Source organism: Crocodylus porosus, unplaced genomic scaffold, assembly GCF_001723895.1.
Source record: "Crocodylus porosus isolate Cpor-Errol unplaced genomic scaffold, CroPor_comp1, whole genome shotgun sequence".
NCBI lineage: Eukaryota > Metazoa > Chordata > Crocodylia > Crocodylidae > Crocodylus > Crocodylus porosus.
Window position 1 is genome coordinate 16,596,067 of NW_017728923.1, and position 17,348 is coordinate 16,613,414.

Sequence of the window (17,348 nt, forward strand, 5' to 3'; positions counted from 1 at the left end):
CCTGTTCCCTCCCCTTCCAGACTTATCAGCTGGATGCAGCTGTATCCAGCATCGTACAGTTGAAACCCACATCGAAACCCTAAAACATGGTGCCAGTTTATAAAGATCATAAGTGCCCTTAGTCATACTTGTAAGTATGAGGACTGTCTGTAATGTTTTTAAGAAATATATTTTAAAGATTCATTTACTGTGCATAAACTGTATCTAGCCAAATATTTTCTTTTATGCTGAGTAAAATTTGTGTACATGTTAAGAGCATACAAATGTAGTCCTACATTACATTGTGATTGGTAGATGTCTTGTAAGTCAGGAAACTTAAGTTACCTAAGTGTTACATTTGGGGGAAGGGAGGGAATAATGCTGTAAATGTCAAAAATCAGACTAGATTTTACACCAGTCAGTTGCTACTTTTTATCCACACAACTTAAATAATACAAGCATATGAAGAAACATCAGACAAGCAGAAACTTGTCATTTGGTAATGTTATTAGAAGCGTTAATAATTCAGCAGAAATGGCTTTGTTCTTGTTTTTAAAAAGTCTTGCTTTTCATTGCATTGAAATTCATTTTACATATCATTTTAAGTTGACTTAGGTTAAATATTGAAAAATGTATTTTGGTTTTTCTTTTTGTGAAGGTTTTAAACTTTATATAACAGATCCTCATTTCTACTGTGCTATCATGGAGTCCTGCCAGTCTTCTTTTTTTCAAGCGTGTCTTATTTCATGACTCAAGGGACAGTTGTGCATCTGTCTCTTGGCCTCTGCACATGCAAGCTTGAGTCAGAGAAGCTTACTTCCAAGAGACCATGTGGTAGGGCTGCACATGTGCCAGACTGTAAACTACAGCACCAGTTGAGATGCTAGTAATATGCAACTGGTACTAGAATTTCTAGGGAGCATATCTCTCAGTTCTGTTATATTGCAAGAGAATCTCATTCTTATTCTATCATTCTTAAGACTCCTGTGTTATGAGCTTAATATGATTTAGATATTTTCTGTCTTTATTAGAAGCTTAATATGGAGCTTTCTGGCTCCCTGCAGGCAGCCACACAACAATGTATTTTATAATCCAACCAATTTTTTAAACTAAATCAGAAGCAAAAACGTGCAACCAAGTCATTGGAATCTTATAGTTATCTTGAAATAACACAGTAGTATGAATTGCACAGTAGAAATTACCGTAAAACATGTCTATTCAGAATATTTAAAATGTTAAGTGCAAGGATGAACCACAAAGTGAAAGCTTTAAAGACTGTTCTCAATCCTGTTGGTATTAGCCATCTGTATTGCTTTCCCCCCTTTTTTTTTCTCCAGGTGGAGTGGCTTGCCCACTTCTCATGTGGCTGCATGGGGCACATAGGGATGGAATGCGTAGAAAATGCTTGTCCGTTTATGCTTTTGTAAGTGGTCAAGATATTTTTTCAACTCCTTCCCTGCCTGCAGGACATGATATGATAGGTGAAATTTGTGGCATTAGCACTAGAGTTGTCAGCCAACCATGAAAAACTGTTGTCTCTTATACCCATGTTTCTTCTGAAGAAATCTGTTCAGAATGTCTTGCCTTGAGTTAGTCTTTGTCTATCCAAGGCAATCCATAGCTCCTTGTTCTTGCTACTTCACTGACCATCTCATCATTAGGGCTGTGCAAAGTTTCCGTCACCAATTTGATTTGGCAGAGATTCGGCCTGATTTGGCAGCCAAATCTCCAAATCCGAATCTAATCAGGAGACCCTTTAATCTCTCTGAATTGAATCAGAACCCTCCGAGTCAATTCAGAGGTTTGATGATTCGGACATAGACGCAGCTTTAAATGTTTTTCCTAAATACTTGTAGGTACCAGGCGACTTGTGAACGCTGAGATGGTGGGGCAGATGGAGCATCCCACAGGAGCATGGAGGAGTCCCCAGGGAGCTCAGCGGCTGACCCAGAAGTGGACCAGAAGCACTTCCGGTCCGCTTCCAGATCCACCAGGGAGTCCGTGGGAGACCCATGACCCTGCTTGGCAACTGGTGCCTCCTGGGTCTGGGGGGAAAACCTAGGGTCCACCCACAGCCAATTGCCAAGCCGGGGGGACTGGGACGGTCCCCTGCACACTCAGCAATGGATTTGGAAGTGGACCAAAAGTATTTCCGGTTCACTTCCAGGTCCATCGCCAAGCATGTGGGGGCCATCCGTCCCCCGCCCCACAAACTCCCACTCCTGTGGGACACTCCATCTGCCCCACCATTGCAGCATTCACATGCCTGCTACCTTGAGGTATGTAGAAAAACATTTAAAGCTATGTCTGTGGCCCAATTGCCGATTCTCCAAATCTAAGGCAGTGAAAGAGAGTTGATGTTTTTGTCATAGGCAAAAAGTAAAATTGTTCCTATCTTTCAAACTTTTGTCAATCTTTATTCATATTTTCAGTTAAGCTCAAACCTTTGAACCATGGCATTAAGGGAACAAATAGTTTTTGCTTTTCCATCCAGATGACAATTTAAATATAAATGAATATATTGACTCAAGTTTGTACTTTATTGTGCCCTGTCAACCCTGTAGATTCTGATCAGGAGACCTAATGTATGGGTGAGGATTCAAACAGTGCAGTAAAGTTAGTGAGCTGGTCTTTTACCAGAATGGTCTAAAACCTAGGAAAACCCTTTATTGTTTAAAGAAGCAGAGGGCTCTTGTAGTTTTTTTGGTAGTAATTTATTTCACTTTGCTATGGCTGGCCCTAGTACAGACCACTGTGTACCTTTTCTAATCACTATTAACATTTTCTATTAATACTCTGATAGGCTTTTTTTTAATTTCATTTTTATTAATGTTTTTAATTAAACCAATTTACATGTTATTGATTTCCGATTTAATACCTGAAGGCCAACATTTTTTGGCAGGTCTGCCACAAATTAGCCCTGCATCCTCTCTGAGTGTTGTTCCAGTTCCCTTTCTCTGTTGCATCCTCTGCTTCCTGTTCTGTGCAGATTTTCTGCTCTGCTTTCTGCTTTATTCCTTGTCCTCCCTGCTCTGCCTTTTGCATCCTGCCCTATTTGCTGCTGTGTGCCACACACAGAAGCTGCCTGTGCCAGATTGGCCATCCCTGCTTTAGCTCACCAAAAGCAGTTGGTAAAGTAGGAACTTCTTGTTATTAGGTTCAGTGTGAGATTGGAGACAATATTTTAACTTTTACAAGAGGAGCAGAAGAGCCATATGTCCCTAACCCTAATTACTTAAAATTACTAAAATACTGAAGTAGGGCAATGATTTTTTTGGAATTATGTTTGTACCAAGATAATAAGCAGAAGTTACTTAGCCACCACTCTTTCTTATAATTTTCTCCTATCAAAGCAAATTCGTGTGCCACCAAATGAATCTTTTCCCCCCTAAACGAAGTTTAAAGACTAAAAAAAAGCTAAGAACTTTCTACAAAAGAAGATATTTATGAAGTTTTGTTTATGTATAAATGAACGTAATAGACAGCAGACATGATGTACATAATAGGAAACATGCTTGCAACGTCCTTATTACCAGAGTGAAAACAGAATTTCTGAATTTCTGTTTGGAACTGGCTGGGACAGTTTCAGTGACAGTACGCTGGTAAAATGACACATTGCATGGCAATCAGGAAAAGTAACCTTCTGTTACTAGCTGTAGGTTCAAAAGAAAAGTTTTCACGTAACATTTACTTATTCTTTGTAAAAGTAGAGTAAGTGTAGTAAATTGTTTGTCAAACAGTTGTCTTGATCTTGTTTTCCATGGCTTTGCACTTGGATAAGCGATCTTACTAGCTTATCAAATTCCAGGTTTTGTATGGGGACTAACAGAATCACTTTGCTTAGATGAAAGCTTTTAGCTAAGCTTTTAGATTTTAAGATCTGTTTTTTTCCTAGTGATTAGTGATTTGAACTTCCTCGCAGGAGAGTTTCTTTTTAAAGTGACAAGTGCTTAATCTTCCTAGTTTTTGTTGGTTGTGATCCCGTGTGTGGTGGGGAGATATTTTGGAAAAGCTTTTGAATATAAAGTGTTCTTTCTCAACTTGTAATAGTGTGGGACTTAGTTCTTTTCCTGGGATGCTCTGAGCTGTATTGAGTGGCATTAAATAAAGACTAAACAATTTAAATTAGTCCATTTAAAATCCAAGTTCTCTAGTTTGTCACCTATGTTTAAACTGAAGACTGTCAGTGGGGAAAATTCCACTAAAGACCCTACTGGTTCAGTTTTGCCAATGATAAAACTAGTCCCAAACTGTACTATGGACTAATCTCCAATAGCGTCTTGCTTTTTTCTTTTCCCTTTGTGCCAATTAAACCTGCCCTTTTAGGAGGCTTAATTTATAGTAGTAGAATGATATGATAACATGAGATTTTTAAATTATTTGTATTATTTTCAAAGGATTCAGATTCGTTTTAGTTTATTATCTGGCTCCCTAAAAGTCAGCACACAGAGTGCTGGAGAAATAATTTTAGGACTTAATTCAGAAGAGACTTTTAAAAAGGTTTCTTTTTCATTTAAAAAAAAAATAGAGCTTTTAATTTTTGTTTTTGTTGGCTGTTGCTAAGCATAGTAAAACCAGAAATAAAGCCTAGTTTCAAAGGATAATATTCAATAAAATACTTTAGGGAGCTTAATCCAAATATTTAAGTGTTATGGGCAGAGGAAGGATTTAATTAATCAATAAATACATTAGTAAAATTATTACAACAGTCTGTTTTGTATTATGTTTTATTGTTTTTTAAGATCAGATAGTTTTATCAACTGGCTGTAAATCAGCTCATGTTATCAGCACAGACTAAAAGTTTAATTTACAGGAAAAAAACTTTTCCAAAAATGACTGCATAAAACAAATATTTGAATTCTGTTTTCAGGGGGTTCTCAGTCTTCAGCTTTTAGTTGAATGATTCCCCAGAACCTATTTAGAAATAAACTTGTTATTGCATTTTTTTGACATTTCCTTTTATCTCTATTTTGGTTTACATAGATCTGTCAATAGAAGGAATTTTATGTCCATAAATAATGGCTATATTATGTTAACATTTTAGTGCCTTTTTAAAGTGAACATGTAGTTGTTGCACAGCTCTGGTATAACTTCCTCAGCAAAACCAGATTACTGTGTTTTTACCTAAGCACGTTAGAACTTTTAAGGATCATCTAAGATTCCTTTAAACTGCCCTGATTCTTTATTGAGAGAGGCAGCATATAATTTGAATGAATGAATGAGTAATCTGAGTCAGCTATGACAGTTTCTTCCATTAATCTGCCTAGCGCACTTTCTGGAAGCAAGCTCTTTTACCACTTCATGGAAAAGAGCACCATAGTAGGTTGACCTACTAGACTCCTCAGTATGTTGAGCTCACTCCTTTCCAGAATTTCAGTCTTTTGAAAGATCTGGCCTGACAGTTTACTTTTTCAGGGGTGCCATATTTTGAAACGGAATTTATAAAAATTTGAAAAAAACTTACTTCCTGTGCCAGTTAAAAAGGGTTTATTACAGATCTAGACAAATCAACAGAATTTGGATTAATTGCCTTGTATCAGTTTCCTCATGAGCCAGATGAGTGACTTTGAACTGGACCATGAACTTGATTGGGGTAATGGACTCCGGACCCCTCCTCTCCCCTTCCCTCTCTTCCCCCCTCCTACCCCCACCAGTGCAGAATCTAGCACCCATTCCGGTTGCTTCAGGATCTAAACTTCTTGGAGCAGCTGGGCTGGGTGCATTGTATACAGTGTGGGTCCCGGTATGGCTGGAATGGGAGCCTTGGGTGGCGCAGTCCAGCCACGGCAAGTGCCCCATGTAGTGCAGATTCCAGAGCTCCTGTTCTGGCTGCTCTGGGAGCAGCACTGTACTCAGTGCTTCCAGCAGTTAGTTAGGACTGTACCACACGCAGCACCTGATTCAGTCAGTCAGGACCTGTGCTGCGTGTAGTGCCTGTTGGCACCATGTACAGCACTGGTCCGGCACTGGCTGGAACAGGTGCTGTGTGTGTCATGTGGAAGAACCTGGGGAAGGTGGCTTGTGCAGTGCAGTTGCTGGAGCCACCAGAGCAGGAGATGCATTCAGAATGCATCCTGGACCCTGCCTGCTGGGCCTGGCTGGGACAGTTCAGACTCAGGGACAGCACTGGGAGGTCAGATAACAGGGCTTCAAGGGCTGGCTCTGACCCTTGGGACATGGTTGACACCACTATGCTAGAGTATCCCCAGAGGGTTCAATTGCAATCCACAGGGTTTGTGGCACAGCTGCCAGAGTTTCTGGGTAGGCATGGCACAGACCCTGGGGATTTGCCTCTTGCCTCCATGCTCCCATCTTCCAGGATAGCCCTCAATATAAAGATGTAAACTGATGCAGTACAATCTCCCTGAGTCGGTAGAAAGCTCCAGGGCATATGCCTCCTAAACTTTATTTGACAGCAGTGAAATTAAGATTGTCAAAAACCTTGTGGACTGTCATGGAATAATAAGCTGTTATGTTATCAGGCTTCTTTTGGGAAAGCTGCAGCAAAAAGCAAGTTAAGCACTAGAGAAATGATAGGGTAGGAAAAATGACAAGACTCTGATCCTTCACCCAGTTTTCATTCCATAATAGGTATTATTACTAAAAACTAGAAATTTACAAGTAAGACCTCATAAGGAGCAATCAAATGCTTGGCCAAAACAAATATATCTGCTTCCTTTCCTTTATCCACTAAATTTATACTTGTCAAAGGGTAAATTAGCAAGATTTATTCTTTTATAACCCTGACTGCTAATTGCACACTTACCAGATATTCAGCAATTTTTCCTCATTATTTTATTAAGGATAGAAATAGCTTATGGTATGGGACAGTTGTTGATAATATCTTTCTTCTTTCATGAACTATGATTATAATCCCTAGCCTTGATTGCAGCCCCAATACCCATTGGTTCTGAGGAAGACGTAAAAAACCCAAACAAACCCAAAACAAAACCAGGAACCGCGGCCACAAACTGATAAGAGTAGATTTAGGTTGGACATCAGAAAGAACTTCCTCACTGTTAGGGTTGCCAGAATCTGGAATGGGCTTCCAAGGGAGGGGGTGCTCTTCCCTACCTTGGGGGTCTTCAAGAAGAGACTGGACAAGCACCTGGCTGGGAGTTGCACGCCCCTGCACTTTCTCCTGCCATGGGCAGGGGCTCAAACTCTATGATCCATTGAGGTCCTTTCCAGCATCTATGAAAAAAAAAATGAAAGCAAACCCTGACGCATGTAGCAGCAAGAGGGGCAAAATTATCCAGCCTCATGTGGCAACAAGTAAAGGCCAGAAGCACGAGAGAGGAAACTCCCTGTCGACAGGGAGAAACTGGGAACTAGAACTGGCTGTATAAGGGAATCTGGGAGATGAACAGCGAACCTGGAGGGGAAAACTGCTGAGTAAGGAGATGGGACTGGGAGAAGGAGCCAGAAGTGAGGGAGAGATGACATGTGGGGGATGTAGACAGCATGGGAAAGTCATGGCAGAAAGAATGAAGCTTGGGGGAAAGTAGCAGAACTGCCCACTTAAAACACACTCCCTTGCAGGGCCTGAAATGGAAGCTAAAATTTCCAAATCTCTCCATTCCAATTTCGTGAAATATCTGTGACTGCTGTTGGCAGCATGTCTCATTCCCTGCAAATAGGCCCACATAGTTAATAACAAACTATTATTGCTGTAAGTTTCTGTACTTGCTCAAGGCGGCTTGAGATCCTGGCGTAGATGACTTTTATTAATATTTGTGGAGCACTGTATGTTGTAATGATGTGTGTTGTGGAAAGGTCTACACGGAAAGGAATGGTCTTCATTGCATACTCTTCAAGCCAGCTCTAAGGGAAGCCAAGGGTATACACAATGAACAGCAAAGCTCAAATATATTGAATAGTTTATAATTAATCTCTGTTCAAATGAAGCAGGGTTCTGTGTTTAAAATAGTGATAGTCTTTAATAACAAGAGCACAAATGTAAGGGATAAAGTTAAGGTTTCACAGATAACCTTTATTATGACATTTCCTAACTTTGAGTGCTTGATTTTTGCAACCTTTGATGCATTTTTGCAATTGTAATATAAGCTATATGCCATTAGTGGTATTTCTACCCACACTTTGCATTTTATGTAGTTTAGCTGTAGAATAACCTTGTGTATTTATTATGCTTGGTATTATCAGTGACACTGTCTGTCAGGATGTTGTTTTGAACGAGGGCAGTGACTTGATGAAAGAAAATCTTTGTATTTGTGCACATTCCTTCTGGATCGCTCATCCTTAGTCATTCTGTTAAATAATCTGCCCAGTGAGATGCGGTGGTCTAGAAATGATCTTCATAACATAGTGTGATGTTTGCAATTATGGCTTGCAGATCTAGTTTTCTGTGCAACTTAAAACTGGTAAGGTAAGGGAAATTTAATACATGAGGGGCAGAGAACAGCCTTTTCACCCAGCAAATTGGAGCAAGCCCTTTGCAAAAATGAATCCACGAGGATTTTCTTGGGTTGACAGTGCACAGTGGGTTCTCTCTAGAGCAGTGGAGACCAACCTTTTTAGTAGGCGTGCCACAAATTAGCCGTACACCCTCCCTGACTGGCACTCTGATTTTGATTGGCTGCTCTGCTTTCTGCTCCCTGCTTGAAATGTTGCTTTGGTTTCTGGTTCCTGCCCTGGGCTCCCTGCTCAGTGTCCTGCTGTGCTTTATTCTCCTTGCTCTGTCTATCACTATGCTGCCTATTGCCTCCCCAGTCTGCCACAAAGAGGATTCCTAGGCCACCTATGACATGCATGCTTCAGGTTGGCCATCCCTGCTGTTGACAAGTATGGGGGGGTTATGCCAGGGTGAAGAATGCTGTTTTAAAAGCTTTATAGCTGATGGTTGCAAATTATTATAAAGAACCTCCCTACTTTACATTAATCAAATTCTGATACAACTATTCCTGAGGTCTCTGGCATAACCTTCATATGCTTTTGTATTCTAATTAGGCTTTAAAAGGCTTTTTCTTTATCTAGATTATTTATATGCTACATGTGTCTCATGGGCCATTTAATTGCATGTTATGCTAAATCTTTCTGTAAGATACCCTTGTCAGTCTTGACAAAAATCAAAAGTTCTGCTATTGGTTTACACCACATTCTGACCCAAGTTGGACTATGATGTTGGGCATTACTGCCTTCAGTATGTTGGCTAACAGTAATATAAAATGCCTATTTCAGCCAAAACTAGAAAGTTGGATAAAGAGTTGCAATAGAACAACTTTGTTCCTCTAAAAGTCTGGAAAAGGAGTAACAAGATTTAGTTTTAAACTTCACTGAATTTCAAATGCATAGGTTGAGTGTATGACACAAGCTTGCGCGCTGTCTGTCTCTCACTATAGATATATCTATATCTCTATATATAGCTTGCTTTCAGACAGTTAAGCTAGAAACAGCAGAGGACACCAGTTGACAACCGATTCATTTTGCTGATTCACCCATTATAGTGATGGCCTCAGGCCAGAGCTTGCCTTGCAGATTAAAGGCTGAGAGCTGCAAAGCTTCTGGGACTTGGAGGAATGTTGGTAAATTGTTGCTGGGTGAAGGCAGGCAATGAAAGTGGGTTTTCAGAGTGATCATAATTCTGGGTGTGTTGAGAAATTCCTGCACCATAAAATAGGACACAATGTTTTAGTTAATTTAGTGTTTTAACAGTAGAAAGATATCATATGAACAAGTGGGTGCTAGTTAAGAATGTCTCTTCAGTGACTATTTTATGTAATACAAAGTGCAACTCAAACCTGTTTTTCAGTAATCAGACTGAGTTTTTGGCAAACATTTTGCAAATGTAGTCTTTTCCTGGCAGAATTGCAAAATAAACCTGCAGGGTTAAGTAATGAAACTTAAAGGAAAAAAATACTCGTAGTGTTTTGTTGCCAACATGCAATTTGGAAGAAGGTTTTAACTGAAGAATTGCTTTCTCATTAACTAATTTCTTCAATTGAATTGACCCCATTTTTAGGAAGTACTAGGAATAAGTAACTACAGATATTTTGTCATGGGTATAATTGTGAATTAAGATGGTACAAATTTTTCTCCCCATTAACAATGCACTTTTGAATTCATTATATTGACAGCAAACTGTTCACTGATTCCCTTTTTTTTTAAGCAAGTTCTTTTCAGTGAGAGATGGCTATCTTTTTAAAGGTCATCTTGTGTATATAATGTCCAATTCTCTTCTTCCCCATAGCTGTAAACACCAGCAGGTACGCTGAAAGTTATAGGATCCAGACCTATGCAGAATATGTTGAGAAAAAACATGAAGAGAAACGAACAAAAAGAAAATGTACAGAAGATAGCTGGAAGGAGATGGAGAGAAAACGGTTAAAAACTCAGTGCACACCATACATTTCCCAGAGTCGGTACTACTGTGTTAACAGGTGAGACTTTTTCAGAATTAAGTGTTATCTTTGCTGCAAGTATATGGGGGGAAAAAAAAGCTTTCATGCATATTTTCCTTTATTTAAATTGGCTGCTGCCTAAAGCTGATATGACTTGAGTAAGCAAGATGGTCACTATTTCTCTACCGTCTGCATATGGAAGTGAAGCTGACCATAAATCCAGCCATTTCCCACAGTTTTCAGTTAAAGCCACGTTCATAGACTTGGAGAGAGTTTGTGTTCTAATGGCTAAAACAAAGCAGAGATGATATGAAGGGTGTCTATAGACCCTAAAATAGGAGCAAGGTGAGGGGGAGGGCAGTGCGTAGACTTAAGATTTGCAGGGACTGGTTTGAAGGAGTAAAGCTATTGTATGGCAGTTCCTCAACCCGATGGGAAGAGGAATCCCTACTCACCAGCCAAGGTGGGTGCAGCTTCACCAACAAATTGATCAAGCTTCATGGGATTTTGGTGCCTGCAGGAAAAACTCATACCGATATGTTTGGAAGCTTTGTTCCTCTTCTCGTTTAAGGACTGGACAAGTAGGTAGAGGTTGTGTAAGAGCTTTGGCCTCAGACATTAACACACAACGTCCCTGATACCTGCTATCCTGAGGCTTCTCTGCCTGGGAGTTGAGATGAGGGGAAATTAGAAATGTTGCTTAAATCCTAGAGAACAGGTCTTGGACAGCAGAAATGAAGGAGAATTAAAGTAAAAATAAGTTATTTTGAACTGTTTGGGCTGATATAAATGCTATTTTTAAAAACATAAAAATTATTGTAATTGCTTTGTATTTTTATATAGTTGATTTAATTTTTTTCAAGGAAATTAGGATTATTTAAAATTGCACTTGAAGTATTTTCAGTGTCAAAAGCTTTTCTTGCATTAGGGTGTTTCCAGAAGCTAACAATATGTTGTAAAGACATTCTTGCATGTAAAGCTGTTTGCAACCTTCACAAATATTTACTGAAAAATAATTGGAAAATTGGCACAACGGTAAATGTTGGGGTTTGTTTGTGGGGTTTTTTGGATGGTAATCATTCTTATTTTCAGCAATATTTTAGAGGCATTCTTCCAGGGAGAATGTAAGGGAAAGGTCAAAGTGGGAGGGAAGAGTCAGGAAAGATCAGGGTAGTACCCTACTCCTTGGTAAGAAGAGACTAAGAGGAATCATTTATGCAGCCAGGAAAGGGAACAATTTATTTCTGTGCCCTAAAAGGTGTCTCTTCCACCTGAAACTATTGCACATGCATTGATGGCAAATGGGATAGTAAAAGTTGGGAAAATTAATATTAGGTCTTTAAAGATCATTCTTTTGGTGCCAGTCATTATTTGGGATGGCTTGACTCCTAATATTTGATCTTTTTGAGATTTCCAAATATGCACGCACACACACATGCCCTCAAGTGCCTCTCTCTGTTGGAAACTTGCTGCACTCTCATTCTATAATCGGTGCCTTTTTGATGTTTTATGCCTGACTTTTTTCATGGTGAAAGCATAAGGCAACATACACACTCTGGGACAGTTCCAGCTGAATAGTTATAATGGAAGGTTGTATATTGAAAAGTCACCAGATTTATGCTTCAGAGGAAGTGGACAAGCATAATGGAAAACCTTGTTGGCTTTGGTTGAGTTTCTAGTGAAGTTTTAAGTGTGGCCATGAATTATGCTCTTAAATAGTACACTGAGTCAAGAGATTTGTATTCTAATCCTGGCACAGCAAGTTGCTCTAACCTTCACCTCTGTGCCTTTCTTTCTCAGCTTTGTTTTCTCTTTCTAAGACTGTGAAAGCCTCCCTCATCTAAAAAATTCACAGTGTGTTTGTACAGTGCAGTCTGAGGTCTTTTGGGGACTGAGTGTTAATGTAATTAACGTTATATCTGAGTATATTTGTCCTTACAGGTGCTTCTTTACTTTTTCTCAGAGTTCTCTAACTTTGTAAAAATGTTGAGGCACTGTAGGGCTGACAGTTTAGCAGGAAAGCAGAAAGTAGTTGTAGGTGACTTTGAGCTACTAGACTCTTTCCTCCTTTCTGTGAATATTGCGATCCTGCAGCTTCCAAACTCCTTGCCTCCTATGAATGTGTGTATTGTGACTGTAAAACCAGCTTGTACAGTAAGAACATGCTTAAAAAGGTCTTGTTTTTCAATGTAGCAAATCATCTACAATATAATGTATATAACTAAATACAGGTGTCACTTTGATAGTCCCTGTCATGCTTGGAGTTTAAAAGTTTGAGAGAGAAAGAAGAGCTTGGTCATGAAATGTGTGTTAAATGCAGTTGATTTAATCCTTTTTTTTTTTCAGGCAGGTGTTCCTTATATGAATTAAAATCTACACTGTAGAGAGTTGAAGCACTCTTGAGATTTCCGTGGGGACTGAAGGATTAGATGAAACAGCCCTTTGGACTAGAGCTGTTGATTTAAAGCTTAGCCATTTACCTGCTTTTAAGGCCCGATTCTGAAGGATGGTTGTACATCTAGGTCACTACAATTTCTAAACAATTAAACAATACAAAAATGTCATTGTTTTGTTTTGCTTTTTATCATTTCCAAGGTAAGGGCAAATTGAGTTATTAGTGCTAATTTAAGAACTGGACATAAAGAGATAAGGTTTTTTTTACTAAATAAATAGAACCTCTTGCTCTACACCAACAATACGCATACTTTTTGCACTGTGGGCTGGATCTGGTCTGTCCATGGGTTGGATCCAGTTGGTGGGCCAGATCCAACGTGTGGGGTGGGCTCAGCAGGACCCAATCTGGCTGTGTAGAAAGTAGGGGTATGGCATGGCCCTGACCCAGTCTTATGGGGCTTGGAATTTGGCAGCGGGCAGGGATAGCAGTACTAATTGCCACTGCTTCCCCAAAATTTCTTGAAACTTTTATTCATTTTGTTAGACATCAAAGTTTGCTCTTTTGTCTTTCCTTTGCAGACCATCAGGATGGACCCAGTATGTATATAGTTGAAAATATTATGTTATGAACCATTTTGGGTTGGAGTAGTGGATTGACTCGACACCTTCCTACGTGAAAATCCTGGTGGTACCAAGAATGCTGTGTTCAGGAGTAGAAATAGAGCTGCTTTCTTGTAATAGTTTTATGTGTCTACACCAATTTTTTCATAAATTGACAAGTTTACCACATCGTTTAGTACTAGGGAACTCAACTGGAATAACCACTTACTTTACGATAAAGCCTTGTTCCATCCACTTTATCCATTTGTGAAATGTTGAGTATCCCTTATGAAACATAAAGGTTTTCGTTATATTACTAATTAGCATTCTGCCATTGTGAATTATTTTTAACATGCCAGTCTAATTTATGAATTCGTGCTATGATGGAAAGGCCTACTCATGAACTGCTGTAGCTACTGACCAAAACACTTGATGTTTAATATCAATTGAAAATAATTGGGCAGGGGGAGGAAAATCAGGCAAAGATTACACTTACACTTTTAATCTGAATAAATTACTTATTCCATCAATGCATGACTAAGGAACCTTCCACAAGAGAAGGCTGAGAGGTGATCTTGTGGCTGTCTCCAAATTCATTAGGGGGGGTACAACAAGGAATCGGAGATGCTCTGTTCGCCAGGGCACCTCTTGTGGTAACAAAGAACAGCGATCACAAACGGACAGAGGACAGATTTAGGCTAGACATCAGGAGAAGAACTTCTTTACGGTAAGGGTGGCCAGAATTTGGAATTGGCTTCCCAACCTTGGGGATCTTTAAGAGAAGGCTGGATAGGCATCTGGCTGGGGTCATCTGAGCTCAGCACTCTTTCCTGCCCAGACAAGAATCAGACTTTATGATCTGTTGAGATCCCTTCCAACCCTAGCATTTATGAATCTATGAATCAATATTTTTTGATGTAGCAAAACAAGTAAAATACACTTGTTGCATGTGTTGTGGATTCAGCTACAGCTCCCTCAGCTGGATACTACTGAGATGGCTGTTTGTGAGTCTTAACGAACTAAGCCTGTAACTATTTTTTGGTGTAAGCAAACTGTATTTTAATTCTTTGGCCTTCCTAGGCACTGACTAACTGACCCGTTGTGGAAACAGGACCTCCAGGTCACCTGTTTTGAGACCCGTTGTAACGTAAAGAAATTCTTTCCCAAAACTCCATTCTTCTGGGTAGGACTCCTTGAACTACCATGTGTCCTCTAAGAGACAGATTTTGTAAGGATTCTAAAAGCAAAGCCCTTCTTCACTTTATCTGGTTTAAGAAATATATGGACCTCAACAGAAGAGCAGACACAGGTGTGTATGTTCTTTCCTGAATAGTCTTCAGTATTCAGGTCAGCTTAGGCCAGAGTCCTCTGAGAAGTCATGATTTTTCCCTTTCTACAATCCTGGAATTTTCCTTCACATCATGTAATTTTTGCTCCTCTAAGTCTCCTCTCTTTTTTTAGACAGTAGCTGAGACACTTTCTTTGGTGACCCTTAGATCAACCTCATCCTGTGATTCACTGCCTACTTATAGACTTGAAGAACTGATTTGCCCCAGGCAGTAGGTAGCTGGCTTTATTCAAGGATGTGTTTTTGCATATATGCAGTCACCAAAGTTTGAACTTCCCTTTTTAACCATGTGCTACTGGAATTTCAGTTCAACATGGAGATAAAAAGAAAGGAAAAGCAGTTACGTTCCATTTCTGACATGGAGTTTGTATTTGATGCACCCAGAGTATCCATTATTAAGGACCTACTTAACTCGCGGCAACACAAAGCCATTTTCGCAGCTTTTTCCCAGCACAAAGAGCCCATTTCACAGATATTCCACAGCAGCCCCACCCCGTGGCACTGATTGACAGGGAGGGCTTGGGGGGAGGGACAAAGGGGCAGATGCCATCTTGTCTGCTGCCCTGCCAGTTGGTGCCTTCCCCCCCTGTATATCTTGTTTTTATTAAGTGTGGGTTTTTTCCCCCATGGATTTCACAGGCAGCCCTGGATTTCAGTTTCCATGAAACTGCAATTTAGGTAGGTCCCTACCCATTATCAAACAGACTTCATATGGTCTTCATACACTTCCCAAATCTTCCCACATTTACATTTGAGTTTTTTTCTGATGTTGCAAAGCTCTGGAGTTCATAATGTGAAGGTCAAAGGTTACAGAATGGTAGGTCATATTTAGGAGCGCAAACACTTGAAACCTGAAGGAAGCCTGCATGAAGATATTATAAACATAATAGTATGAACATTGATGCTTACTATGTTAAATTTTAAATTGATTTTTACTACACCCTTTAGAGCAGGGGTGGGCAAAATGTGACCCGCAGCCTGCCAGGCCATTCTGTCCAGCCTGTGGGGCCCCTAAACAATTTAGAAAATTAATATTTATTTGCCCATGGCTACCTGTCATGCGGCCCTTGATGGCTTGCCAAAACTCAGTAAGTGGCCCTCCACCTGAAATAATTGCCTGCCCCTGCTTTAGAGAAAGTGCATTTAGATGGAGATAATTTGGAAGTTTAAGAAATACAGTTTAAATAGATGTACCTTTGAGTTCTGGTGTATTTCTGCCTAAATTTTACAAAGACCCATTACATTATGAATGGCTTCATTTTTCTGCAACCTCAGTACATAACTCTGGTATTCTCTAGATTGGGGTGGTGACCCTGCAGCACTGGTGCTGCAAGTGGCATAGGCAACCTCTGTGTGGCACTTGGCAAATATGGGTGGGGACAGGCAGCACATCCGTAGATGGGGCATAAGGCAGGAAACAAAATGAAGCACCAAATTGGGCAGAGGACACCGGGAAGGAGACAGGAAGCAGAGTAGCAAATTGGTCTGGGGAAGGGGATTGGAGTGGGGAGGATGTGGGGCTAATATATGGCTCACCTGCCAAAGAGGTTGGTCTCCACTGCTTTAGATATTAGCGATGATATTAACTGTTCTGGTTCTAAAATTCACTCTAAATGACAAAATAGCTTATCGACAAATGACTTGGTCTAATAAATTTTAGTTTATCTTTTGTGAGAAATGTGTGCGCATCAAAGTGAATTGAGGGGATTAGATGTTTTGGGGCAAACTTAGTCTATAAATGATGGGAGTTTGCATGCAAGATTTGATTGAAATACTACAAAGTTTGACACACTGTTGATGGCGGTGCTTAATACATCTTTGGTAGTGCTACTGAGATGTGCAGTATATTATATTTTGCCGGTGAATCTTAAAAGATGAGTTTGTATGGAATAGATGCACTGAGTCAGAGATGGGCAAAGTCTGGCCTGCGGGCCAAATCCAGTTGGCCGTGGGCTCTTTCCCAGCTGCCCCTGCCCACGTGACTTGGGCCAGTCTCCAAGAAGACCCCAACTGCACCAGCATGGGAAAACTTAGGCTGGGGCTCCATGGAGAACAGCCACGGCTGTGCTGGCAGCACGAGCTGCAGAGCAAGGCAGGGGACTGCTCTGGAGCCTCTGGGAACTTGTCAGGGAGGCAGTTTGCTCTGGAGCCAGGACAGAGCTGCGATCTGTAGCCTGCATGCTCCGGGAGGAGCATGCAAGCAGGGGATCACAGCTCTGCCCCAGTTTCAGACCAGGCTGTCACTGCTGCAAGGAACCAGGGCAGAGCTGCCATCCCCTGCTTGCATGCCCCTGCTCAGAGCATGCAGGCTACAGATTGCGGCTCTGCCCTGGCTCCAAAGCAAGCTGCCTCCATTGCAAGTTCCCAGCGTCTGCGGAGCAGCCCCCTGCCCTGCTCTGCTACATGTGCTGCCAGCATGACTGCAGATGGTCTCCATGGCAACCCCAGCCTGAGCTTTCCAGTTAGGCTGGCCCAAGCCATGCAGGCAGGGGCAGATGGGAAATGGAGCTGCCAGCCAGATCGGCCATTTTGTCCACCCCTGCACTAAGTGAAGTTGGAGAAGAATTCATTTATGAAGTGCAAGTAATATTGACATGTTATCATACAGCATTTATGGACAGTTCTTGGCTCTCTGACTATGCCTTCATTCCCCACCCCCCCCAAAGAAG

At 40.7% G+C, this 17,348-nt stretch overlaps 1 protein-coding gene across 2 annotated transcripts in view; it reads left to right on the plus strand.

Moving 5' to 3' along the window:
* PARN (poly(A)-specific ribonuclease) overlaps positions 1-17,348 on the plus strand; it is a 123,150-nt gene that overhangs the window by 92,820 nt on the left and 12,982 nt on the right. The window contains exons 22-23 of one of the 2 annotated variants that reach the window (XM_019540130.1): positions 10,187-10,376; positions 13,311-13,328. In XM_019540130.1, the coding sequence (XP_019395675.1) occupies positions 10,187-10,376; positions 13,311-13,328 (208 nt within the window). The remainder of the gene's footprint in view (positions 1-10,186; positions 10,377-13,310; positions 13,329-17,348) is intronic. The other variant, XM_019540131.1, reaches the window with a different exon arrangement.